General features: G+C 36.4%; 1 protein-coding gene across 6 annotated transcripts in view; it reads left to right on the forward strand.

Moving 5' to 3' along the window:
* The window catches only part of GRIA2 (glutamate ionotropic receptor AMPA type subunit 2), a 130,382-nt gene that overhangs the window by 93,834 nt on the left and 21,017 nt on the right, over nucleotides 1–15,531 (forward strand). For all 6 annotated transcript variants that reach the window (XM_037058285.1, XM_037058280.1, XM_037058282.1 and 3 more), the window contains exons 7-12: nucleotides 6,657–6,824; nucleotides 7,046–7,150; nucleotides 7,821–7,931; nucleotides 9,430–9,636; nucleotides 10,134–10,504; nucleotides 15,212–15,410. In XM_037058285.1, the coding sequence (XP_036914180.1) occupies nucleotides 6,657–6,824; nucleotides 7,046–7,150; nucleotides 7,821–7,931; nucleotides 9,430–9,636; nucleotides 10,134–10,504; nucleotides 15,212–15,410 (1,161 nt within the window). The remainder of the gene's footprint in view (nucleotides 1–6,656; nucleotides 6,825–7,045; nucleotides 7,151–7,820; nucleotides 7,932–9,429; nucleotides 9,637–10,133; nucleotides 10,505–15,211; nucleotides 15,411–15,531) is intronic.

Here is a 15,531-nt window from a genome sequence, read left to right on the forward strand (position 1 = left end):
AGGCCTTACAGGAAATTAAAGATGACCTTATCACCGACAGCTCTTTTCCAGTGGGTAGGCTACAGTTGAACTTGAAATTAAGTCAAGTGAATAATTTAAAGTTTATAATGTATTTCTTTCTACTATTCTTTTTCTTCTGGATCTAGTTGATTTTTAGACATTGCCAAGAATCTTTTTAAAAACTTTCTATAATTCTGATAGGCTTACTTATTTTTCCCAGTGCTCAACAATTTGACCCTGTTGTTAACTTTATAGTACAAAGAAACTGAGAATTACATTGTGTAAGATTATCTAAAGAAATATCTTTCAATGCATAATACTTTTACTTAAGTAAACAATTGACGCTATTATAAAAATGAGTAGGAAAACTTAACTGGGCCATAAAACTTTTAACACCTCAAAGTATGATACTTGCAACACTATTTCTATGGAAAATAATTGGTGTCACAGAAATCTTGAAAACAGTAATTAGTTTGGACAATGCTGATCAAACAAAGTTAAACAGTGATGTTACTGCAGATTTCTCAAGGCCTTTAATATGCCGATGTGAGAATCATTTTCTGAACTTACTAGATCACAGACTTTTTTAGATCACGATAGTGGTTTCAAAACATTGTAAAAACACACTAGCTTTATATCAAGATAGACAGTAATCACAGGAAAACGAAGGCCAGATGCTGGTCAACAACTCTGATTTTTAACACATTTTACAACTCACCCAGCTTCACATTTCCTGTAACTTTAACCCACTTGATGTGTCAACATCGAACAAGGGGAGCAGTATCTCCCTGTGCCTGGGTCTATGAGTTCCTTGGGACTCTAGACTTTCTGCCCTAAAGCTGCGACAGCCCCAAACAAATCAGGGCAGTTGATGGCCCTCGTTACCCCAGAAATGCAGATTTCTCGATTCAAATTCCACCTTAGTCACATAGTGTTGTAACCCTGGGAAAATATAAATTGATAACTTAAAATTTTCACCTGTGAAATTGGAATAAAATATGTGTTACAAAAGATTTTTTTTTAAAGTTCACTAAAAAATTATCCAGCTCAGGTTTGACACATAGAGAACTAGGTCAGTATGATTTTTTTCTTTTTTCCTCACCCTCCTTTCCCACACTCCTAAGGTATACAGAGGTATTCCTCTCTTTATTTCATTGATCAGAAACCTTGGACACGGATACTTTAATTAATCTGCCTAAGGCAACAGAGCAGTAAATGATAAAATCGTGGCTTGAGCCCTATCTTTTGATGCTATATGCAAAGCTTTCTCAACGCTCGTCAATTCAATTTCACATGTCAAGAAAAATTTGCGAAGTGGCCATTCATAGGAAATTTTGCAACATTCCATAATGCCTCAAGTCTATGTTTCGAGCGATATGTTTCCTATTTTAGCATGTGCAGATAGCATATGTTTAGGAATCCAAACTATATTATGATGGCCCATAAAATTTCTACTTTAGTCTATTCTCTTTGTCTATTCATTAAATTTTAAAGGTATATAGAGCAGCTTTTCATTTCCTCTTTTCTTGGTTGTCAGAATACTGTGGGGTTTTTTGGTGTCAGTGATTACCGTAATATATTGCTGAATATATAAATGTCTGATGACTATTGGGCATAACAAACATTTAAAATGCAGATTTTATTTTATTTTAGAAAAATAAATATTAATAAATATGCATTTAGAATGGACTATAAAGTACATTTGGAAAATGGACCATAGAAACATTGTCCCAGGTTCCTTCTTAAAGTCTAGAGAAGTGATTGTGATATAACACTGCAAACCACGATCGCCTGCACTGAAAGATAAATCTCCAACTCAGCTGAGGCATTTCACAGAACATAAACATCAGGGCAGGGATGATACATTTGTTTTCAGAGAAAGAGGTAGTTACATTGCCATCATGTTCCCTTGAAATTAATTTACATCTACTTTAGTGAACGGCAGAATGAAGCCGAAATATTTAACTATCCAATCAAAATGCGAACATATTTGTTTGGAAAAAGAAACGAGCCACATATGCAGACCATAAACAAAATGGAACTCTGGGTACAGAGGCTGCTGATTTTCTCTTGGCCCAGAACTGGGTTTCTGTGATGGTGACTTTTAATTCAAAATGATAATAGGCTTGAGACTTGATTAGATTTGAGCATCTGACAAAGTTGAAAAGATTTTCCTTCTTAGAGTGTTCATGCGCGGAATCACAATTTTGGCATGCCCATGGAACTTAATGGTTTTAGTTCATTCGAACGCATCTTATTTTTTTAATGCAGTTCACTAACATTTATAGGCTTCTAAAATGTTTAGCATATGGTTTTATAGATTTCTCATAGTAAAGTGAGCAAGCTCACTCAAGAAAGATTTTGGCTTTTAGCTGTTGCCCTAATTTTTTAATGCAAACTGCAATACTTTTAAATATCCAGTTTATCCGATCTAAGTTCTGTTTCCTACTCAGTAACCTAGCCTTTGTTGTGGGAATTAAATTGGCAATGAACTGATTGCTGTATATGAAAGCAAAATAATCTTTTTCTTTTTCCTCTAAGGGAATAAAAAGAAACATGTAAATGAGGCAGATAAATCTTCATTGATATCTCCTATTTTTCCAAGAAGTCTTTTTTTAAGTATATAGGATTTAAAATAATGTTTTTGATATAATACATGTTTTTCCTAAATTGTAAAGGGATATTATAGAATATTGGAAAATAATATAATCATGTATATTTCCTTCCTATTATTAAAACAATTTTTCTTTATATCTCTTGTTGAAGAGATATAAACATTTTTTAAATTACTCTCAATTTTTGTATAAAAAGTTTTTAAAATTAGTTCTAATAATCTTTTCATTTATTTTAAATTATCATCATTCACATTGTTACATAATCTTTATTGGTGTCACTTTTTAATGGCTGAATAATGCTTCCTCAAAGCAGTTTTTAAACATCCCTTTAACTGTCAAAAATGTAGGTCATTTCTCGTTTNGAGCATCTTTTCATGTGTCTCTGGATTCTCTGTATGTCCTCCTTGGAGAAATGTCTCTTCAAGTCCTCTGCCCATTTTTTAATCGGGTTGCTTGTCTTCTTTGAGTGGAGCCGAATGAGTTCTTTGTATATTTTGGAGATTAAACCCTTATCTGAGGTATCATTGGCAAATATGTTTTCCCAAGCTGTTGCTTCTCTTTGTATCTTGATACTGTTTTCCTTAGCCTGGTGTCACTTTTTAATGGCCACATAATGCTTTCTCAAGGCAGAAAGCACAGTTTTTAAACATCCCTTTTACTGTCAAAAATTTAGGTCATTTTTAGTTTCTGCATATTACAAATAACACTAAAATTAATTTTTGTATGAAAATGCTTTATATTTGAGAATATTGGAGCATGGGTGGTTCAGTGGTAGAATTCTCGCCTGCCACATGAGAATATTTTCTTAGGATAGGTTCCCGGAATTACATTTTAAATCTAGGAATATAAATTGCTTAAATGGATCTGTGGTACTATATTCTGCTAATTTCTTGCATACACAGTTCGAAGGAAAGGGTTGCAGAGGTGGAACCACCTTTGGAAGAGGTGGTTCTGGGTTTTATTCAGATTTGTCTAGTTCAGGTATTTGGAGGACAACCCAATGCAACCATCTAGGGGTAATCTATATCCATAAAGAAGAGCTCACATATAGGCCAGTAATATAAGCACAAATTGCATTGCTTAACTAGCTCATGAGAAGACATCCAAGTAGAAAAATTTAAAGGTAAACACGAATACCTTATTACAGTTCACGGTACTCAGTGACAGTGCACATGGCTTTCAAACCATCTTCTATTTTTTTCTTCTTTCTTCCTTCCAACTTTCCCATTAAATATGGTTCACTTACATAATAAAATGAAGGCAACTCAACTGACTAATTCATTCAGATTAAATGAATGATAATCACGCGCTACAATTTTCAGTGTCAAAAATGAAGGCTTAAAAAGTTTGGGGTGCAGGCAAATACCATATGAATCCACGTCTATGTGTAATCCAAAGAATAAATAAACAAAATAGAAATAGACTCATAGACACAGAGAATACAGTGAAGGTTGGGGGACTGGGAGAAAAAGGTGAAGGCATGAAGAAGTACAAATTGACAGTCGTATGGGGATGTAAAGTACAGCGTAGGCAAAATCATCAATAATATTGTAATAACTGTGTATGATGCCAGATGGGTACTGGAAATATTGAGGAAAACACTGATGAAACATATAATTTCACAAAGCACTCTTCTGTATACCTGAAACGAATACAAAATATGTAATGTAAACTGTATTTAAAAGTAAGTTTTAAAAAATTTCTGGATGCATAGAGGAGAAAATTCATACCACATAAACCATATTCTTATTTCCCTTACTATGTCGCTCTCATATCAAAAAGACAAACAAGACAGACATCTACCTACCATCAGGCCAATTCCCAAAACTCTAATAAGCGTATTGCAGTTATCTACCTACATGACTTTTCACTGGCTCGGGAGAGAATGTGAGGACAGGGCCCATATCAAGATCACTGACCTTTCCTTCCTTCTTTCCTAAGTCTTTTCGGTGTTTCCACCCCTGCCCTGGAGTCTAAAAATTCAGTAGTGACAGACACGTCAAACAAGTTTTTATTTCCCTGGAGTAAATATTCTAGGAGGGAGGAGAGAAGAAGAAGACAAATGAAGAATACATGAACAAGACAGGCAAATACTGGCAGCAACTATGAAGAGAATAAACAAGTCCAGGTGGAGGAGGACGACTGACCAGTGACCTAGGCAGGAAAAGCAGCGCTGAGGAAGTAATGTTTGACCACAGGGACGCCATTTAAGGCCATGGAGTGAATGAGATCACATACAGAGAGCAAGGAGGGGTGATGTGGAAAGACAGATTTAGACACTCCTCTTAAACTTTCTCATGAAGAGGAGATCCAAGATGGAGGCAGAGTAGGTGGGTGTCACACTCACCACCTTCCAGGACCAAACTGGAATTACAACTAAAATATAGAGCAATCAAACTGAATAACCAACTGAAGGCTAGCTGAAGAGAGGTCTTGTAACCAAGGAATTATAGACATAACCACATTGAGACTAGGAAGAAGGGCAGAAATGCAAAATGGCTGGCCCTGCTCCCATGGGTGGTGACTGAAATTCTGGAAGGATACCCCAGTTGCAAAGATCCCCCTGAGACACAGGGAGTCTCAACCCCATGTTAGACTCCCCATCCCACAGCAGCAGAGCTGGGAAGAGGCACCCACATAACATCTGGCTGTGAAAATCAGAGGGGATTTTGTCTGCCAGGGACAAAGAAAAGCCTGCTAAAGACATAGGCACTCTCTTAAAGAGCCAATGCACAAAATCCTGTTCACAGCCACTCATCCTGGGCTCCAGCGGAGGGAGGGCAGAGCGAAATAGAGGTGTGTGAGGGGAGACTGGGGTTTCCAGTCTCCAGTTGTGGCTCTGGGGAGAGAGCTAAGGGACAATTGTCGGACCCCTGTGCTGAGTCCCTGTCCCACACCACAGATGTCACCTTTCCTGGGTGGAGCACTCCCCTCCTTGTACCACCAACCTGGGAGGAAGCAATGCCTCTACTTCTGGACTCCCTGTAGCCTGCTCTATAGCAGCTGCCCAGGTGTAGATTCAGGGGATGTGAGTGACTGAACTGTGTGGCTTTGGGGTGGTGGTCATTCCCCCCACTTTCTCATGAACCTGGCTGGTGTTTCCCCCTCACAGGAGATATGCTAGCCCCACTTTCTGGCCCCACAGTTTTGACTCTTGGTGGTTTTGTCCTACCAAGGTCTGGACATAATCTGTGACAGACTGAGTTGTGTGACTCTGGAACTGAGACTATTCCCTCCACTTTCCCCCAGGCCTGTCCAGCATGTCCCCATCACAGGAGATCCACTAGCCCCATGACCGCCACTACCAGTGGCTACACGCGGCTGAGTGCAGGCTCCTGGCAGAATCTGCGACAGACTTTCTTGTGTGGATCTAGGGTGGGGGCCGTTTTTCTCTTACACACCTGAGCAGGGCAGCACCCTCCCGTTACATGGCCAACCTTGATCTGCCTGAACAAATATTCTCATAGACCGTTGAAGCATGAAGGGGGCACAGAACTCATGAATCTTGATAGTCCTTCAACTTGACTATCATAATCATTCAGACGACGTTAAAAACAAACATTCCAAAATTCATTGCAGATCTACATGAGCATCAGCAGGGCTGATGGATTGTCTGATCCGTATATTTTTTTCTTATTGTCAGATAAGTTTCTCATTAGACAATGGAGAAATACTTATTGGTTGATTTGATAAATTCCTGTATCACCAGATCAGGCCATAAAGTGATACATTAACAAGAGGCTGGTTAGAAAAAGACAAAACATTGGCATACTTATCACAAAAGGTCTCACCTGAAAAAAACTGCCATATTAACATAACAGAAAATGCTGAGTGAGAGTCAAGAGTACCGTCCATAGTCTCAACATTCCATACTGCTTCTCTTAGATTCTTTAGCTTCTAGATGCAGAGACAGTGTCTAAATTCCTGCATTTGATATGGTATGATTGTATATTGGGCAACTGTACTATTGCATATTGATTGCCAGTGTGGACTGCGTTTGATTCTCTCCCATTCTCATGAAATATGTGTGATCCTTTTCAGTACACTTCTGCTCTGACCTATGATGCTGTTCAAGTGATGACTGAAGCTTTCCGCAACCTACGGAAGCAGAGAATCGAAATCTCCCGAAGGGGGAACGCGGGAGACTGTCTAGCCAACCCAGCAGTCCCCTGGGGACAAGGCGTCGAAATAGAAAGGGCCCTCAAACAGGTCAGTCACTCAACACGATTGTTCGGTGATTTGACAATGGCTACCATTTTCTTCCTGCAGAATTAGTCATCCTTGATTTATGCCTTATGTTTAATATAAAGGGAATATTATTTCCTTACTACACAAAAGTAGGTTGCAGAGTGAAAAGAAAAAAGTCATAAATGTGGTTTTCTTGACGTGAAGTAAATTTGTGACTACGCTCCTTTCCCTTTCCTCATCAGGTTCAGGTTGAAGGTCTCTCAGGAAATATAAAGTTTGACCAGAATGGAAAAAGAATAAACTATACAATCAACATCATGGAGCTCAAAACTAATGGGCCCCGGAAGGTAAGTCATCAGTAATTTAAAGGCAGATCTCTCTGTGTGAGAAGGTGAGTTAGCTAACCCGTCACTTCATCTCCCAAAGAGTCCTGAAGATGTGTTTTCGCATAGAGTTGTACAAATTCCAGAACCAGAGACATTTTTCAATATTTTTTACAATCCAATTTATTTATTTTTGCTAATACTGACATGTAAACTTCACAGTAAAGAGAACTGTAAATAGAAATATACTTTTTTAGATCGAGGTAGAAAAAGAGTTTAATGGGAGGAAAAAGAACTAGCACTGAGAGTTCAGGGTGCAGAAGGCAAAACACAGCTGATACAAATATTTGTGTTACTGTTCAGCATCTTTTTTTAAGTTTTATGGTGAAAATGCCTTTTTTTTTTTACTTTATTTATGTTTCTGGATGATCACTCCCAAATAAATGATCTTTGGAGAATACGACAAGTGAACACAAAGAGACAAACCATTTTTAAGAGTTGTTTCTCTTTGTTTTGTTTTTATAGTTCTGTCCTATTCCTACTAGATTCACATATATCAAAGACACATCAGTGTCTAAAAGCCTAGCTAATATAGGAGTAATTTCAGATTTAGGTACGAGTTAGAAAATAATGAAATGCTTTGCTAATAAACGGGTCATTTACCCATGCGCCTGCCTTCTGCAACTTGTTCCAGATTGGATACTGGAGCGAAGTGGACAAAATGGTGGTGACCCTTACCGAGCTACCCTCTGGAAACGACACCTCTGGCCTTGAGAATAAGACTGTGGTCGTCACTACAATTTTGGTAATTAGCTACATGTGCCTATGTTTTATTTTTTATGACAAGTATGCACCCATTAGAATTGCTGTTTACGTTTCAGGGCAATAGCTATCACAGTATTGCCTTCGCAATGTTCTCATCGTTCATTGACTACGTACTCTGTCAAAAGGACTATACAAGCACTAGCTGAGGCATTAAAAATATTCCTTACCTCTTCAAGACTATATTTAGCTTGACAAATAATTCATAACCTGCTGCATCTAGAGGGGGACAACTGAAGAAAATCCTAAAGAGGATGCCTTGTTTGCTCAAGGGCTTCACCTGTCCATCCCCATACCATTGTGGGTACATTTTACCTTTCCAGTTGTTACATGTTTTCATACTGCTGCCAACTTCTCTTTCTTCAAAATAAAAGATGAACTCCTAAAAGACGAGGATGATCTGTCTCCTTTTCAGCCCCAAGTCTCCACATGGTAGTGGGCAACTAGCCTGTGCTACATAACTGTGCATTGATGCACGAGGTCAATTGAACCAGATCTCAAACATCTAGGTCTAGGATAGATGGAAGGGGATTAGATCATCATGGAAAGCTGTTGGTGAAAGGAAAGTGAGTAAATAGGGCTCACTAACAGTTTGTAATTTTGTAACAAAACAATTTTATTTTATTTTATTTTGCTAAGCAGTGATGAAGTATTTTGTGGGAATCATTGTCCTAACGATAATGAGGAGGGAATATGGAAAGGATAACAAACATTTGGATAAAAACATTGGTTGGCATTTAGAAACTCCTCTATGAGTCTAAGCTAGACATTTGAGAATTTTTGCCTTAATCATGCCGTTGAGAAGAGCTGTCTCACTGAGACTCCATATATCATTGGTGCCTCTTTTCAGTGGAAAATATTGGGCAGTGCTGAATCCTTTTTTTCATGTTTTCTATTTCTCACATTCACAGACGGAAGCTACTCTCTGGCTATCCTTGTAGCATCATTCTAGGATATTATATCTCCTAAAAGAAGCAAGACCTAAAGTCCAAAAAGATAGAATCAGAAATTCACCATGGCAATGATCTTTTCAGTGTGTGATGCTGGCCAACCAGACTTCTATACAAACTCTGTGTTTGAAGCTTCAGCAATCCAGGGTTTTGGGTGAATAGGGTTCCTGGACTTGGAATAGCCTTACCATAGAACAAGAGCATAGTGGGTCCAGAGTTGAATTAAACAGCTGTTCAGCAGAATTCTTCATCTTTAAATCCTAGGAATTACAAATATGACAAGGAAACTTGCCAACACTTTGTGCTTTTGAGTCTCTTGTTTGCTTTGGTATGGCTAGGTACAAGTCATGTTAATGGAATACACTGATAGATATTTGAGGACCTTTTCCAGAAGGCTTATGATTAATTTTTCCATCTCTATTCTATAATGTCTCCTGCTAACAGGTAATTATTAAACCAGAAGATTTGATCCAGAGAATAAATACTTAACAAAGCTATTTTTATCACCTAAAGCATGGTCTTTCCATCTAGGAATCACCCTATGTTATGATGAAGAAAAATCACGAAATGCTTGAAGGCAATGAGCGCTATGAAGGCTACTGTGTTGACTTAGCTGCAGAAATTGCCAAACATTGTGGGTTCAAGTACAAGCTGACAATTGTTGGGGATGGCAAGTATGGGGCCAGGGATGCAGACACGAAAATTTGGAATGGGATGGTTGGAGAACTTGTGTATGGGGTAAGTATAGCTCTTCTCATAGAAAGTCATTCAGTTAGAACTGTTGTTGACAGAATGCCTCCCCTCCCTGTCAAGTACCTGTGTCTGAGGTTGTTGGCTTCCCATATTACTCTAGGAATACTATCTTATTTCTTTGTAAGCATTTGAAGATTAAAGATGAAGTCGGAAGCAAACTTGCAGATTAGGCGAGACAGAAATTTCACCTGTCTTGAAGCATCTGGGACATACGCATTGGTCAAAACTGCAAAGGCATAGATGCAGTATAAAGATGGAATTATCATAATCAAACCAGATGTGTCTACTACACATGTATGAAAAGAGGGGATATCCAGAGAACAAACTACTTTTTTCACTTATTCTTTACTGGGATTCTACCAGGGAAATAATTGTGGCCATTTCCTTGATTTCCTTTCCTTCCCTTTTGATCCAATAATGAACCACGATGCTTTTCTGAACGTGACTCCAGGTACTATCACTGTCCTCTGTCTGCCTTACAGAAAGCTGATATTGCCATTGCTCCATTAACTATTACCCTTGTGAGAGAAGAGGTGATCGACTTCTCAAAGCCCTTTATGAGCCTCGGGATCTCCATCATGATCAAGAAGCCCCAGAAGTCCAAACCAGGAGTGTTTTCCTTTCTTGATCCTTTAGCCTATGAGATCTGGATGTGCATTGTTTTTGCCTACATTGGGGTCAGTGTAGTTTTATTCCTGGTCAGCAGATTTAGCCCCTACGAGTGGCACACTGAGGAGTTTGAAGATGGAAGAGAAACACAAAGTAGCGAATCAACTAATGAATTTGGGATTTTTAATAGTCTCTGGTTTTCCTTGGGTGCCTTTATGCAGCAAGGATGCGATATTTCGCCAAGGTTGGTTACTCCCCTGCTTCAACTTTGTGCATTTTAGGTCTCAAGTGGACCTTCATGGTGTTTATGACTTCACTCTAAAGAAATAATCAGCTGCCGATTACCTGTCCAAGCAGTTTAAGACTCAAGGACAGATACTTAAAATTGGCATAAGCCTGTGAAATATTTGAGCAATGTTCTTTGAATATTGACCTTATATTTCCCTGGTGAAATTATACACACCATGGAGAGGCTATAAAATGCATAAGGTTCCTATCATTCCATGCCTTCTTGGAGGGGTACCGTGTTTTTGCTGCATATTCTCATTTTACAGTCATCTGTGTGTTAATCCACAGACCTGTATATGGGAAAATGGGCAATATTTCATATTAACTACAACAGCAAGAGCTTGCTTAAAAATTTTTTCATTAGAACACATCCCATCCCTTTTATTTTCCCATCATTAGTTCATGGAAATGGTGTAGGGGAGAGTATAATTTTTTTATGAGAGTGCTGGGTTAAAAGGACATGGTAACATTTACGGAAACCGAGAAATACATGGTTGAGCAACAGTAATGGCTGATTGTCATAAAAGTATGTGCCATATTGAATGATAATGTATACATCACAGAAAAAATAAATATACCTCTCTTATTATGATATAGTAATTCCTGCACTAAAATGCCTAAATATGATGAATATATCACAAAATACATATAGCTTTTGTTCATATTATATACATGAACAAGAATGACAGTCATATCTTGTCCTTCTGAAGAATAACTCATTCCATTTCTAGTGTGATTGCTTTCATATTTAAAGCCTATGTGACAATCTATTCGTTGTCATATATTAATTTGGGTTTGAGTCCTTCCTTAAGTTTATGAGATATTTTAATAACTGGAGAAGGAGTGACTTTCTAATACTATTTCATTATGTTACTAATTTTTTGGCACTTAGGGGGAAAATAAGTGATTAATTTAAAACAACTAAATGAGCTCAAACATTTGTATCATTTGTATTTTTTATTATGTACTCCACCCAGTGAGAAAAAGAAAATATATACTATATCTAGAAATTATCACTTACCTCTCTGATAGTAGGTCAAATTTTTATGAATTAATTATATGGATCTAAACAATCCTAATTTAATTATATTTTGCTTGGCTTTTCTGTGGAACTATGTTGAATTTCTAGAAGCATGCCATAGTATTTTTATGGCATATATATAAATATATATATATTTCTGATAATCTCTGACAAGACATATAGGATTCATAGTTTATTCAATATAAGTGAAAGATGGACAGAGAAGTTTCCAATAATGAGGAAGATAAATACTAACCAAATTGGAATCTCAGAGGACATTCTGGTCCATAAATAATAATGAAATGATTCACCTTTAGTAAGAAGGTTACTGAAGTATAATGTTGCCCTGTTCCCGAGACATAAGACAGTTATCGTAGAATATCACAAACTATGCTCTGCCTGTTGAGTGATTAGGAAGATGTGCATGGGGGCTCATTATGGGGTAGGATACATTGACCTGGTTCCATAGAAGGACCCTGCTGCTTGTTCATGCCTCTGCAGGTAGTTGTTTTGGTGTCTAGTACTTGTTGAGGAGCAGAAAACATATTTACAGCTGGGAGCTGGAGCCCAGGGCATATTTAGCAATCTGCATTATTCTCGGCCCCGCCAGGATGTGCAAAACCACTTCTCATTTTTGACAAGCCCACTTCCTAAAACATGATCTTTTTTGTGTGCTTTTGATATTACTACAATTTCACATGCAATAATTTTTATTTTCTGGTAAGATAGATTTTAGGTAGTGCATTTTGTCCTTGTTATCAATTGACGTTTTTGGGGGGAGGGCCACAAAATATATGTGGGAAAATATATATATAGGTAAATCCTCTTTATTAAAATTTTTAAGCATATATCTTTCATACTGTGTGCATTATTGCTTTATGTTGTGTGCATTTACAAATTGAGAATATTATATAATATTGGCAAATTTAATGATTTTTAATTAAGTAAAGTGCATTTAAAGTGAAATTATCATTGCTTACCTCAGTTTAGAAAATAGAGAAGCTTAATGTCTAAAATAATAATAATAATAATGCATGAAATGTACATATCTATTTAGAGATGCTCCCCAAATACTTTAAAAGGTATTTATCCCTTTTCAAGTAAAATATGATCTGAAACTATATTATTAATACTAATAAAACATTAAAATTTTAATCTAGAATGATAGTAAATTGAATTGCCCACTTGCCTGAAATGAAATTTGGAATATGTTCACAAATTTATGAAGACTAGAGACAACCACCAAAATTATGAGAGTAAAATACTTGAAAGTTGACTTTTATTCTCCTGCTTGCTTGTTTTCCCCCCAAACATCTATTATAAAGGATTGAAATGTATTAAACAAAATGCCATTTTAAAACAACTATTTAGTAGAGAATTAAAACAAATGTTAAAATACTTATGATATATTTATTTGCTCCTTTAGTGCAGATGCTAAGAGGTGAAAGTTTTGCATTTAATTAGAAAAGTTGTTTTTGAGTATTACCATAAAACAAAATTAAATTTGCCCCTCTGTATATAATTTCACAGGAACTTTTTCAAAAGCATTAATTGTTCCTTTGAAAACATGAACAAGTAAATAATAAAGTCATCAAGAATTTTCTGTTTCAGTGATGTATAAGTCCAATAATTTTTTTATCTTGTGCACTTTAAATAAATTAGCATATTTAATCTGCTTAAATGTGATTTAAGCACTGAATTAAAGAACAACTTACACCTTTATCTTGTGTCTATTTTACAGTTGGAACAGAATGACTTACAAAAATGATACTCAAAAATATTGCAAATTAACATGCAATGCATAGGGTTAACAGCAGTTATGTAATCAATTTTTATGGGGTTTGAGCAGTCAGGTACAGAATGTGCCCTCTTAAATACAGGGTACATGCCATATAATTATACTTTCCATTGTTGTGGAATAGTGAACATTTTAAGTGTAGCTATGTCTACATAAAGTGTTTGCCAAATTTAAAGTGTATTTAATATCTTTTAGAGAATACACTTGAGATGTTTAATTTTTTTCATCCTGCCATATTTATTTAATTCTTTGCATCTCTTAGAGAATGTGATAAAGGCTCTTCTTTTGATCTTTCATTGCTTGTTCCCTCTCTCTTGTTCTCTTTTATTTTAGCAACAGATATTTTTTCATATAAAAAAAATTTACTTTTTTGCCCTGGCTGGTATAGCTCAGTGAATTGAGCACGGGCCTGTGAACCAAAGGATGGCAGTTCAATTCCCAGTCAGGGCACATGCCTGGGTTGCAGGCCATTTCCCATCAGGGGACGCACAAGAGGCAACCATACATTGATATTTCTCTCCTTCTCTCCTTCCCTTCCCCTCTAAAGATAAATAAATCAAATGTTAACAAAAAAGAAAGAAACATTAAAAAAATTTATTTACTTTTAAATTAACTTCCTCTCTTTGTCCTGACTGCTTGGGTAGTTTAATCGACAAATATTACCCAATAATTTGATGTAGTATATATGATTCATCAGAAAGTCCATTTCTTACTTTTAATGATAAGGAAGTTTGATTTAGGCCATAAATTGCCAATTATGTTTTAAATTCTAGAAATGTTACCTCTTCACTATAGGACCTCTAAATTTTAGATGTAGCAGAATTACTAACAAGAAAGAAAAAACTTACATGTGTTTGTTGATATTACTCAAATGTTTTTATATGTAGAATCCCCTCAAATCTTTTAAAATAATACAGTATACATCTATTTCTATATGTACATATTTATATTTGCCTACCAAGGGTTTAGAGTAAATTGTTGGGAATCTATTAAGTTTTCAAAAAGTATTTATATAAGAATTTATGCCCACAGAATATTATTATTTTAGTATATTTTAAACTAGGAATTTATAACTTGGCAAATTTTTAAGTATCTAATTTGTTTTCTTTCAGTTTTCTTTTCTCCTTTTCCCTAAGCAGGAGGCACAAAGGAACAGGGTAATAACAGCCCATGCATAAAGCATCTCATTCTTATTCATTAAGAATTATATTTTGTTTCATACCTGTGTTTGTAGCATCATTTTTTCTATCTTCTATACTGTATTAAAATCCAGGTTTTGGCACACACACACACACACACACACACACAAAAAAAAAAAACTAATGAAATTTTGGACTCTTTTTTTAGGGTATTGGAATTTTATTGGTTGAATTAAAGGGTTTCTTCAGTGTTTAAAGATATATCTATAGTGCATACTCCTTAATTTTTAATATTTGGTTTTATCAATATTGTTCTGAGTATTGCTGGTGATCTTAGATTCTCTTGTACATGTTTGCTTATGCCACAAGTAGATAAAGTAGTATGAGCATTGGATGAATTACATATGCACATTTCTTGAAATTGTTTTGTTATGAAATTTCATACCATCAAAGATTTGGGCATCATAAGTATGAAAGAATTTCAGGAATCTGAAGTTTTCACATCTGGGCATCTCATCAAATCTAGGTAATCTGTCCTTTTGCCCAGAATGTTTCATAGTTTCCAGTTCCTTTAAGCAGCAGATATATTGAAAAGTATAAAGTGAAACATTCCTTTATAAGTCGATATTTGCATAATACTGCTAACTTGTTTTTTTATTAGGTCATTCATTCCATTTTACAAATCCATTTCATACTTGTTATTAGATCCCTCTCTGGGCGCATTGTTGGAGGTGTGTGGTGGTTCTTTACCCTGATCATAATCTCCTCCTACACGGCTAACTTAGCTGCCTTCCTGACAGTAGAGAGGATGGTGTCTCCCATCGAAAGTGCCGAGGATCTTTCTAAGCAAACAGAAATTGCTTATGGGACATTAGACTCTGGCTCCACTAAAGAGTTTTTCAGGGTAAGAGATTCTGCTTTATAACTTCTTTGTTCTTAAATTTTAACCTATTTAAACTTTGCCCCTCTTTGCCTCCTCCCATGGTCTGTGTGAAAGTGACCACCATCTCTGCCTCTGTTTCCAC

Source organism: Sturnira hondurensis, unplaced genomic scaffold, assembly GCF_014824575.4.
Source record: "Sturnira hondurensis isolate 20B ecotype Veracruz unplaced genomic scaffold, ASM1482457v3 Scaffold0010128, whole genome shotgun sequence".
Taxonomy (NCBI): Eukaryota; Metazoa; Chordata; class Mammalia; order Chiroptera; family Phyllostomidae; genus Sturnira; species Sturnira hondurensis.